At 38.7% G+C, this 12,374-nt stretch overlaps 1 protein-coding gene across 2 annotated transcripts in view; it reads left to right on the forward strand.

Moving 5' to 3' along the window:
- Positions 1 to 12,374, forward strand: part of WDR37 (WD repeat domain 37) — a 44,513-nt gene that overhangs the window by 22,311 nt on the left and 9,828 nt on the right. For both annotated transcript variants that reach the window (XM_030971272.1, XM_030971270.1), the window contains 4 exons: positions 289 to 333; positions 2,036 to 2,112; positions 3,827 to 4,064; positions 4,981 to 5,122. In XM_030971272.1, coding sequence (XP_030827132.1) covers positions 289 to 333; positions 2,036 to 2,112; positions 3,827 to 4,064; positions 4,981 to 5,122 — 502 coding nt within the window. The remainder of the gene's footprint in view (positions 1 to 288; positions 334 to 2,035; positions 2,113 to 3,826; positions 4,065 to 4,980; positions 5,123 to 12,374) is intronic.

Below are 12,374 nucleotides of genomic sequence, written 5' to 3' on the forward strand. Positions count from 1 at the left end.
GTCAGCTTACATATGATTTGAATAGGGTTTGTCTGTCCTCTCTTAACGTGAACCACTTGTACTAGATTCAGGAAATAACTTTCTAGAAAATGTGTTGTATGTAGTTGCTTTCAGTTGTTTAGTTGTAGCTGCTTTCATTGATACTACATTTTCATATCACCTTAAAGATGACTACCAAAAATTGCTGAAAACTTAAGACTACTTGATTTTTCAATGCTTTTAATAATAAAATATTTTGAAAGAGTTCTTTTACTATTCTAACTTAAAACTTTGCTTTGTTTCATACAGTAAATTCCATAAAGTTTCATCCCACTGAGCAAGTGGCTCTTACAGGTATGTAAAGTTTTTTCATATGTTAAGTATGTTAATCTTGATGGAAAATAAGTGTAATTTGCTAGTTTGTTCTGGTAGCCTCTCTCCCTATTGCTTGTCAGCATCCTTGTTGATTGAATTATTTTTACATTTGAAGGCATAACAAATCAGAGCTAGATCTTGCCATCTGTGTTTTTCATGTCATGTTGTCATTTGTGCTTGTCTGCTCCAAACCAGACACTTAGAATCATACATCAGGTGAATGTTCTGGAATTCATCCCAGAGTACTCAAAGAACTAGTGGGTGTTATGGCAGGATACCTCCTGATTACCTACCAAAGTTCTTGGAAGTCTGGAGAGGTTTCTTCTGATGAATGTTACTCCAATATTACAAGAAGGATGTGAGGAAAGATCAGTGGAACTACAGACCTGTTAGTACAATCTCAGTTCCTGAAAAAATTATGGAGACTATACTGGGTACTGCTGAGAGGCATTTAAAGAATAATGCAGTCATCAGGCACTGTCAACATCGGTTCACAAAGGGAAGGTTCTGTTTAATTAATTTGACATCCTTCTAGGATAAGGTCACCTGCCCAGTGGATGAAGATCTGGTGGATTAAGTTTTCTGGTTTTTAGTAAAGATTTTGGTGCTGTCCTTCACAGTCTGGTTCTGGGCAAGTTGTCCAGCTGTGGGATGAGCTGTTCATGGTGTGCTGTATGGGCAGCTGGCTGAAGGGCAGAGCTCAAAGGGTTGCAGTAAATGGGGCTGTGTCTGCCTGGCAGAGGATCACCAGTGCTGTTCCTCAGGAATCAATTCTAGGGCCAGTCCTGTTCTATAGATTTATCAATAGATTTATGACCTGGGTGCAGGAGTTGAATGTATCATTACCAAGTTTGTTGGGGATACCAAACTGGGAGGTGCTGCAGATTCTTGTGAGGGACATGAGGCCTTTCAGAGGGATCCAAATAAGTGAGAGCACTGGGTGCTATCCTATTGATGGGATGAAATTTAGCAAGTTCCAATGCCAGATGCTGCAGCTAAAACAGACTAATGCTGAGCCCAAGTATAAGTTGGGAGAGGAGTGGCTGGAGGGCAGTTCTAATCCTGCAGGATTAGAACACGTTTGTTCTGACCATAGCAAGGACAATCTTGAGTTTGTCCTTAGTTAATAATGAATAAGTCTATTTTAAAACAGATGGAGTTAAAATCACATGGTGCCTTCTGAGCTGTAAACTGCCACTAGTTAAGCTGAGTTGTTTAAGGCAGAAGAGGAATAGCTTCACACTTGCTATTTTGGATTTCTCATTAAAACCATGATGAAAAAACTTTATTCAATTATTTCTTCCATTTAATGGAAGAAATAATTGAATAAAGAACCCCAGGATTTTAAGCATCAGTAAATGAATATCTGGTGATGTATTAAATGCCTTCTTCAAATGCTACATACTGAGCAGTGGTGAGACTCATGTTCTGATGTGTAATATTCAAGTGCATGTTTCACTGTAGGAGTGATTAATTTGGTAGCTGCTTATATCTTGCATAATGACTTAATGTTTGAGATGTTGAGACTTGTTTACCATAAAGTTCATACTGGTTTCTGTTAGGAAAAGATGCAACTTAGACAGTATTGCTGAATGTAATATTAAAGCCTATTTTTAATCCCCATGGAAATATTCTTACTTATACTCTCTCTCTTTTTTTTTGCTTTTCTTCCCCTGTGCAGCATCTGGAGACCAGACAGCTCACATCTGGAGATACATAGTACAGTTGCCCACACCTCAGCCAACTGCAGACTCCAATGTAAGCAATCAGCTTGCTGCAACTAAACCAATTGCTCAGCAATTTCATCAGATACAGGTTTTATGATAAGACTGAATGTTAAATTTACACGTAATTAAAAAATTACATGATTTCAGGACTGCCAAAGGTGGGATTTTAAGCTTTTAGTTTATCAGCTGCATTTCAGCTCCTCTTTGAAAATAGACTCCCTCATGATTTCAAAAGCATTTGGTGCAGAATAGAATTTACAGCTTCAAGTAGACAAATTGACCTTTTGTTCAAGGTAGTAAATGTATAAATGAACTGTAAATGAACAGTCAAATAATTTCTTTTTTGTAATAATGAAGTTCTTTTTAAACTGGTTAAATTTTTGTAGCCCAACAATTTTATAGCCCAAATTTTATTTTGTAGCCCAAATATAGAATTTTGGCATTTATTTGAGTCTTCATTGATTTCTAATCAACACTTGCCAACACACATCACACTGTCTGATTTTGTTGTCCCCAGGCCTTTATTTAGTCAGTATTTAATTTAAAGTATAAACCTGTCAAATGCTTATTTTACTTAAAAGCACTCTTACTAAATTGTGGAGGAAACATAGTTTATAGCATGAGCTTCTCAGTAGGCTAAGTAGGGGCAAGAGTTGACTGTGTAAAAAGAGACAGATTTCTGAATGGAAAATGTTTGATTCAGTTTATTTGATTTGACATTTCCATTTTGAAAGAAAGTACAAATGTTATCTTTTCCACCCCCAAGTAACATAAAAGAAAGATGCTTTTGTCTTGTGTAAGTGTAAAAGGAGTTCAGAGAATGATGTTTAGTGATGAGCAAAAAATTTATTTTGTGTCCAGTTTACATCAGAACTGCATGATGACTGTGTATTGACCAACAGACAAATACTGCTGTAATGATTTGATTTTTAATGGATAAAAATATGTCTGTAAATTGTTGTCTTCCCAAAGATTAACATAGTCAGTGTCTTGTTGGATGCTTCCTACCTCTAAAAATTGAAAGGAGAAAAATCCCTTGATATTGTGTTGCAATGAAACTCTTGGGTAATACACTTACCAGATAGTAAAGGGGACTGATACTCAGGGCTAAAGAGTTTGGAGGAGATTTTGAAATGGACTAGGAAACATAGAATTATTTAGATTGGAAAAAATCTCTTAAGATCATCAAGTCCAGCTGTTAATCCAGCACTGTCACAACCCTCCACTACACCATGTCCTTAAGGGTGACATCTACACATCTTTTAAATACCTCTAGGGATGTTGATTTCACCACTTTCCTGGCTTGGTAATCTTTTTGGTAAAGAAATTTTTCCTAATATCCAGTCTAAATATGCCCTGGTGCAACTTGAGGACACTTCCTCTTGTCCTATCATTTGTTCCTTGGGAGAAGAGACTGACACCTCCTGGCTGCACTGTCCTTTCAGGGAGTTGTAGAAAGCAATGAGGTCTCCCCTGAGCCTCTTTTTCTCCAGGCTGAGCAACTCCAGTTCCCTCAGCTGCGCATCAGCAAGTTGTTAAAAGGAGTTCTTAAAACTGCATTTGACTTACTGGTTATATTCCTTCAACTAAGTTTGTGATAGTGAGTACTGGAATAGGCAGGGTGCAGCAGAATTAATTTTCCCACATTCACATTTAGGAGACTGGGAAGCATTTACACTGCAAAATGTAACTTAGAGACATTCTTTCCCTTTTATTCTATATCTTTTTTCCCTTGCATTTTACAGCAAGCATCTGGAGAAGATGAAGTTGAAATCTCAGATAAAGATGAACCTGATGGAGATGGAGATGGGTGCAGTGATTGCCCCACTGTCAGAGCCCCATTAACCTCACTGAAAAGCCACCAAGGAGTGGTCATAGCAGCTGACTGGCTTGTTGGGGGGAAGCAAGCTGTGACAGCATCCTGGGACAGGACAGCAAATCTGTATGATGTAGAGACTTCTGAACTTGTCCATTCTCTTACAGGTATTTGTTCACTTGCAAAAAAATTAATTGGATGGTTTGTTTTTGTATGAGGGATTATTTGTAGATACTAAAACATTGAGAAAAGAAAGTTGTTTCTCTGGAGCAGGATGTGTGTACAATCTGCTGCTCAGTGTTGTTGTAGTTTTTAAAATTGCAAATTTGTAATTGAAATTGTAAATCCTCTGAGCATGAATTTGTCTTCTTTTAAGCTTATGATTTAACCTATGAAAAAATAGTTGTTTAAATTGAATGTACCCAAATTTTAGTTCTTGCAAAAGGCTTTTGCTGTGTTCATGGTGTGTTAAACAGCAATAACCCACACTACTCAATGTGAAATAAGTAGCATGGTTTTTGCCTTCAGATACATTCCCAAACTTTTGCAGCAGTAACAGTGTTTTCATTATAGTTTAGTATTTAAGTCCTTTTTCTCCCAAATCATGTTGGGGGTCACCATTTGTTGTCATTTATTACAAAGATTCTATTGTCATTACATTGCAAGGGTTCCATATTGCTAGAGTTTCGTATCTCCTCGATGTTTCTTGTAGACAACTCCTCTAGGCACTGACTCTCCCTTGTCCTCACAGCAGCCAACTGACTCCAGTCCCCTCAACCAACCAATCCACTCTTTTATAACACTCTTCATATTGGTTACAGCTGTGGCCTGTTAACATCAGGCCTGCTCCTAACCTTTAATAATTAGCTCAGCTGCAACTCTTTAGGGGGTAAGATTATGTTCTATACTACCTTTATTTACTTATATTCTATCCCACTACATAACAGGATTAAAGTTCAGAATGACCATTACTCTTTTATGTTTGGGAAAAAGAGAAAAAATCATCAGGATGTCATTCCAAGTGTATGTGGAAATGAAAAGTCATATTTTCATGACCTGACACGTTGTGATGTGTGGCTGTAGGGCACGACCAGGAGCTCACGCATTGCTGTACTCATCCCACGCAGCGCCTCGTGGTGACATCGTCCCGTGACACCACCTTCCGCCTGTGGGATTTCAGAGATCCTTCTATCCATTCTGTGAATGTCTTTCAGGGCCACACAGAGTAAGTGACAGCTCCTTCACAGGTTTTCTTCAAGTTTGAAAAGTTGCAAATCTGCCCAGAACTGTTCCTGTGTGCTTTTTGAGGTACTGAGTTCATTCCTGTTTTGTGAGACTGATTTTCACAGAAACCCCCAACTGGCCTCCTTCAAATGTAGCACAGCAGTACATAATTTCCAAAACAGCAGCCAGGGCTCTTGGTGTGCTATTGCTCATATGGTAAGTCTTGATAAAAATGGTTACAATTAAAGGTGATTTAGGGTATGAGGTTCTTTTTGGCATTGGTTATGCTTGCAGTTTGGGGTTATTTCTGTTATGCAGTGGATCAAGCAGATTGCCTCTGCTTGTCTTGATACTCACTGTGAAGTAAAGGTTACTCCTTTGAAACCAGTGCATACAAAAGGATTAATTTTTACTCTTAAAAGCTTCTAATTTTTACATAAAATAAGAAATAAAAGTACAGGCACTGATTGCCGTGTTCTGTCAAAACAGTGATTCTGATGCAACATTTTTAGTTACCAGTTTAGGCTTAATGTTGTTACACTGACTACTACTGAACATGGACAAATGTAGTCCTGAGAATCTGTGTTCTGGTGTTCACTTAACTTTCTGTTTTTTGGAGCTCTGATACATGGAAAATGCAGGTGTAACTTGGAAATACTTTACCTAAGGAAGCAAATCTTTTCTTGACTTGTGAATGTGTGAGCTTGACTGTTTTAGAAAAAATTTCACCTCCCTTCTTCAGAATAAAAGATGATTGTTAATCCTAGCTCAAAATACAAACCCCAAGTATTTACTCACATTTCTGGTTTTTGTTAATTGTGTAATTTACATTATGACTTTCAATACTACATTATGAGTTTCAGTACCCTCTTTTTAATTTTTTCATAGCCTACATATAATCAAAAACCTCTTTAACCCCATCTGCCCTGGACTCCTGAGCTTGATAAATTACTTGGTGCTTCACAAACATCCTGTATAAGTGGCCATATTCTCCTGATAGAGCAGTAAGCTTGATTTTGTGGCCTACATCCTAGAATTGTTTAATCTCATCATTTTTGTGTTCTTCTATCACTTTTCCCAGAATGTTGTATAAAGTTGTAAGGTTTTGTATCCATTGGTGCTTGCATTTTTCCTCAAGCTGATTAACTGCTTTGTCTCAGGATGTTTTTTTAGAGAAATGACCAAAACTGTTAGCTGGTTTTTGGCTTCTATTGCTGAGACCTATAAACTAGCAGAGAGTTTATTCTTTAGGAATGGAATAGACCTTGTGCAACCTCTTTAGTCACTCTTACTCTAGCTTTTAATCATCTTTATATTTGTGTTTTTCCGCCGTATCAGCTGTCTCTGTTTTTTACTTTGAATGTATGAGTTTTTAGTATTGACATAGGCTTTTTCACCACATACACACTAAATCTGACGGTCTCAAAAGTGGTTTTACTTTTCAGTGGCCAGGGCTGCTGAGGTCTCTCGTTTGTGGAAGGGGCAATTCTGTTACAGAACATGTTTCACTGATGAATGTAGACTGAGCAGAGATGAGGGGGTTGATATTTTTGCAGTTGAGACATATTTTAAGGAATTTAATTTTTGTTCTTTTATTGTACCACCTACCAGCAAAATATTTTTAAATTACCCTCTAATCAACACTGCAACAATCTCTTCACATTAAGCACCATAGAGGAAACTTATTTTTTTTTTCTTTTCTGAATGTCTGTTTGAATAATTTGCCAAGTATTTAATATTTTGATAGGCCCTTGGCATCAGTTCTGTAAATTGGATGTTACAGTTGTTAACACTGATGATTTAAAGTCCTCAACCATAAGTTTTAACACCCTCTGGCTGAATAGTACCTGGTGAGTCTGGCGCTCACAGAGCAGCTATTTTTTCACCAGATCAACTCCTAATGCGCTATGCCAATATAATGAGATGCCAAACATCTCAATCCCGAGGCCAGCATTCCGTGTTTATTGTGTCGTGCACCCAAAATCTCATTCCAGCCATCCCTTCCTCCTGGCGCGGATCCGCGCTGCCGCCGCTCACCAGCAGGTGGCAGCACCAGCCCGAGGCAGCGCCTTTAATTGGCCTTAATGAGCGACACTGGGGCTGGGGCTCGTTATCGTGTAAAAACTAAAACTGATGCTGATGTGCTGAGCGAATAAAGAATCTTGTTACAGACAGAATGTAGAAAGCTTTTATAGAGTTAATTGATGTCAGAAAATGAAGAGTTGCAGTGCGATGTCCTGCATGTCAAAGTGATGATATATCATCATCTGGGAGAGATTATTTAAATCTTAAGTGGACTGAGAAATCACCTTTCATTTTAGTGTCCTGAACATAGCTTTATTAAAAGCAAAATGTTTCTTATCATCTACTACTAAGACAATTTAGGAAAATAAATTCTCTTCCAGTAAGGCTAGAAGGAATCATTGTGATCAGCCTGTCTGAGCTGCTTGCATTGATAACTGCTTTGAATTAAGAGGTAGTTTTAGAATTGCCACCTGTATGTTAGGTTGTTCCAACGATAAAGATTTCAACTTACCTCTTGGCAAATTCTGTAAGTTGTTTGTTTAACTCCCCTGTTAAACTTTTTGTGTCTCCCTCGTTGGCCTAGCTTCAGATTCATCTTATGGCTTTTTTATCTTCAAGATCTTTGTTTCTTATGTTAATTATGGAAATTTGCTGTATTTTCTTCTTGTATTTTCTGTTATTATTGCAAGTTACCTGATTTGCCTCAAAGTGTGTTTCCAAGTATATTTTGATGTTTATAGACTAAGTATGGTACATTGATAGTACTTTTGCCCTTTGAATCTGCATTCAGCTGGGGTCTTTTTTGAAGTTGTATCTTACCATGGAAGATTCCAGTTTTGTAAACATTACTTGTTTACATTTTTCATATATATGTGTGTATTTATATGAATATGACTGTTTCAGTTCAATAAATGTCTTATTTGCCTGTGCCCTACTCATATAGCAGTAAAAGTATCTTGTCACTTACTGCTTTAGATCTGCCATGCCCCCAGCTCATCTCACTTACTTATTCTTTACTGATGAAAAAAATATGAAATGGTGTGGAAATAAGACTGATGTTTGCTTAAATATAAATATTTTTTATTGTCTGGTTCTGTATGTGCACCGTTAGGAATTTGTCTTGCTAGTGCTGTGAATCCCCAGTCACATCCCCATATGAAGAGTTTAACAGAGCCCTGGGAAAAGATTACATTTATGTTATAATCCAGGCACTAACTTGTGGCCTTTAACTAAATTGATCTCCTGAGTTAAAGCCTCCAAAAATCATACTGGTGACTCATATTCCGATATTTTTTCCAGCAGATACTGTTTTGAAATACATGATTGATAATAACAGCTGTTCTCCTATTGAGAAATTATTCAATTTAGAGGTTATTGATTAGAGCTCTTCAAACTGAACTAAGGTTGTGTTCTGTGGAGCAAAATGGTTCTGGCATCTACATGGCAGTTTTCATTCCACTTCACTTGTGCCTTCCTTTGCTGACACCTGCACAGCCCATCTTGTCCCGGCTGTGAAGGCCTTGCTTTTCCCAGCGGTGGCCTAGTTGAGTAACTCTGGTGTTGACATGCTCTTGAATATCTGCTTGATGAGTTTTTCTGTCCCTTTTAGCACTCTGCGTGTGCTGGAGTGTGTCTTGATGTGTGGAGCCTTCCCAAATGTTAATGCTGGAAATGTTTACCATTTGTAACTTAAAAAAAATCTTAGTCTATACAGGTCTAGCCAGTACTTTACAGATTTTTTACATTTGTTCTGACAGTTTAGTAACACAGGAAATAAATTAATCCCCTATGGGCAACAGAATGTTTATTAGCTAGTGGATTCACATACAGTGTTTAAACTACAGCTTTTGCTATACATTTGAAGTGTACTGATGCTTATATGCAGCTGAAAAATTACTTGGTAAATAATAAAGGGTTTTGTTTTCTTTAATGACTGTCAGAGGTGCACAGTGGTTGGGGACATTGCTCTTGAAATGCTTGAAAAAAAAATATGCAGGGCTTCCAAGCCTGTACTTGCAAATACCATCCCTTCAAAGAATAAAGTGATATCTTCAGAAGCAGCTTTGGGTTGCTACCCTTAAGTGAATATCCTTTGTTAACGCTTTTTGGTTGTTCAGTATATAGTTATGCACCACTTTGCCATGGCAATTGAATGAATTGAATGCATTTTAGGCTTTAAAAACCCCCATAAATTGGAGTGGGTACTTTTGTCCTAGCCCAAAAAAATGAAAAAGTTTGTTTACTACTTTTCAAACTTACTGATCCTTGTGGCTAAATTGGGCCAGTGGATCAAGCATGAATGTGTGTTAGCTGTGGAATCTGTATGAGTGTTACTTTCTGGGCAAACTCAGGAAAAATTTGCTGATCGTGGCTCTTATGTTATTTCTTACAAAGAGCTTATAGCTCTTTTGGGCTGCAGCATATTCCATCTCCTTGCACTCTGCTTGTGTGGCTCTAAGAGACCAGAAGGGAAAGTTCCTGTTCATTTGCTGCCTGTATGTCTCTGAATGTGCCAGCTGAATGGTGAGTTGTGCTTCATCCTGAGAACTTCGAAATTAGAGAATTGCAAATATGTCTTGTTTCAACTTTATGTTTTCCAACTCCTATGCTTGCTGCAGAATCTGCATTAAAAAATACAAAAATTACTAAGCAGCTGCTGATTAGGATGCTGGGCTGAATTCTGACATTTAGTGAATTGAGAGTTAATGTCAAAATGGCATTCTGTTTCAGGAGAACAGTAATTGCTTTAGTTTTTGTGGGCACTTGGGTTTGCCAAGGTCATCTGGCTTTCTCAGGTTCTTAGGACTGCAAGATTTAAATCTCATATCTTATTTGTGTCTGTTTTGAATATATTGTTCTTGAAAGAGCAAGTCATTGCAGGGGGAGAAGTGCCTCTTTTCCAGGCAGCAATGCCATTAGACATCCCTGTTGGAAGCAGTCTTATTCTAGATATGCCCAATCTTACAAGGTCACTGCTAGGTATTCTTATTCAACCACACTTTCTTGGTGAAGTTAAAGCATGTGTAGATGTAGTCCTAAAAATGCAGGCTTTGCACCTTTGACTAAATTGAGCTTTTAGTGAAAACCTTTTGTGCCAAACAAAGTGTAACCAGTTGGATGCTATCAGTAGTGTTTATGAGTCTAACACATCTGCTCTTTTCAAGATAGTCCTGTTCTTGCTTCAGTTATTAATGACTTCAGTGATGCTTTGTCTACCATTTTTCTGTTGTTTCTCATCAAAGAATGCCTTAGGCATTCCCCATATGTGGATATCTTAATCTAGCTTCTGTAAGAAATGCAAAATTTTTGTGATGAAACATTCAATTTTCTTCCCAAGCCTCACCGATTAACTAGATGGTTCTGATATTGCTATTAATATTCCTACCTTGTTTTGTCTGCTGAGGGACATTTTCCTCTTGCATTTCATTGAAAAAAGGCTCCAAACTTGCATTTCACACACTGTTCTGATCCTACATTTGCATTTTGAATATTCTTTAAATGAAGATTATGGCCTGGACTCAAAGCTCTAGGGTTAGCTTTTTTGGAATGCTTCTAGTGCTTCTGGACACTTTTACAAAACCTTTTGGTTTACTTTTACTACATAGATGTAATAGAGCATGTTAAGAATTCAGTGGTTTTCTTGGACTTGTTAGCAGCCTTAATAACTGATAGATCAGGGATCCAGCTTTAAATGTGCCTCACTTCCCTTGCTGAGTGCTTCCTCATAGATCTGTTTCAGGATAGACTTGGGCCAGCATGTTTTACATACCTTCAGCCCATCCAAGCCACGACTTCTTGCTCCCTTGCACAGCCTGAATTCCCAGGTTTCTCTTCTAGCATTCTCCCAACCTGATACTGGCATGGAGTTATCAAAGTGCCACTCTCTACAGCTCCCTGAAAGGAGGTTGTAGCCAGGTCAGTCTCTTCTCCCAGGCAGCCAGTAACAGGACAAGAGGGAATGGTCTCAAGCTGCTAGGGGAGGTTTAGGTTGGACATTAGGAGGAATTTCTTCACAGAAAGCATGATTAGACATTGGAATGGGCTGTCCAGGAGATGGTAGAGTCATGGTCCCTGGAGGTGTTTAAGGAAAGACTGGATGTGGCACTCAGTGCCATGGTCTGGTTCACACAGTGGTGTTCAATCACAGGGTGGAGTTGATGACATCTGAGGTCTTTTCCAACCTAAATGGTTCTGTGCTTCTGTAATTCCTTCATGGTTTGCTCTTACCATTTCTTAAGTTGCAGAAAAAAGCTCTGCTGATATTTGGAGAGAAGTCCACAGACAGACTTTGGGAATTATGTGGATTGATGTGTGTAGCTCTTGCTGGAATTGTGTGCTTTTAGCATTTCTGAAACCTGAATGTACTCAAATGTGGAGGTTCTGGAGGGTTCCTTACCTGGGCCTCCTGTGGCCAGTGCCATCTCCTGTTGAGACGGGCAGTGGGGTTGTCCACATCTGGAGATTTTAAACACAGTTCCTGGCTTCCCCTCAGGCTGCAGACTGCTTGATGCGGGGATATGCTTTGTTCCCCTAAAACAAAGGAAACTTGTGCAGCAAATGTGTTATCAAAATGAGCTTCCTTTAGGTTTTGTTTCTCAGTTTTACTACTAAAAATGAGAGGCATATTTGAGCCCTCAAATTTAGCTGCTTGTGTACAACTGTAGGTAATTGTATGTATTCCAGTTACCTTGAATTAATTAATCTGAAAGCTCTGGTTTAGTCCATTTTCATCCCACACACAGATTTATGCATGTAGATGCCTGTTCAAGGCCATGAAGATGTGTTGTCTCCCATTTTGATGGTAAATCCCAGTTTAGGTTGCAAATCAAAATGGAAAGACCAGTGTTAACTTCTTTTTTGGTTCATTGCCAGCGAGAGTTCTGCATCAGCATTTCATGGTCCAACATTTTCCACGTTTTTTCTTTCTCCCCTTCCCCTATGTGTGAAATTTCAGCAGATTGTTATGCAAAGCAGTTTTGTGTCTCAGTGTGACTGGGAGACAGCTGTTGGGCCTAATGAGGAGTGCGAGCAGCGCAGCATTTCTGGTGATTGAGACCCACGCAGGGAGCAGGATGGTGGAGGCCAGGCACTGGTGTGTGCTGAGGAAGTGCCATGCTGTCAGCTGGAAGTACACGCTCGGCTGCTCCCTGTGACAAGATAAATGAGTTTTGCTGGGGTTTGGCGGAGGCTGAAGCTTTTTTGGAGAACAGTTGTAGCACACCAAACTC

This window comes from Camarhynchus parvulus, chromosome 2, assembly GCF_901933205.1.
Source record: "Camarhynchus parvulus chromosome 2, STF_HiC, whole genome shotgun sequence".
NCBI lineage: Eukaryota > Metazoa > Chordata > Aves > Passeriformes > Thraupidae > Camarhynchus > Camarhynchus parvulus.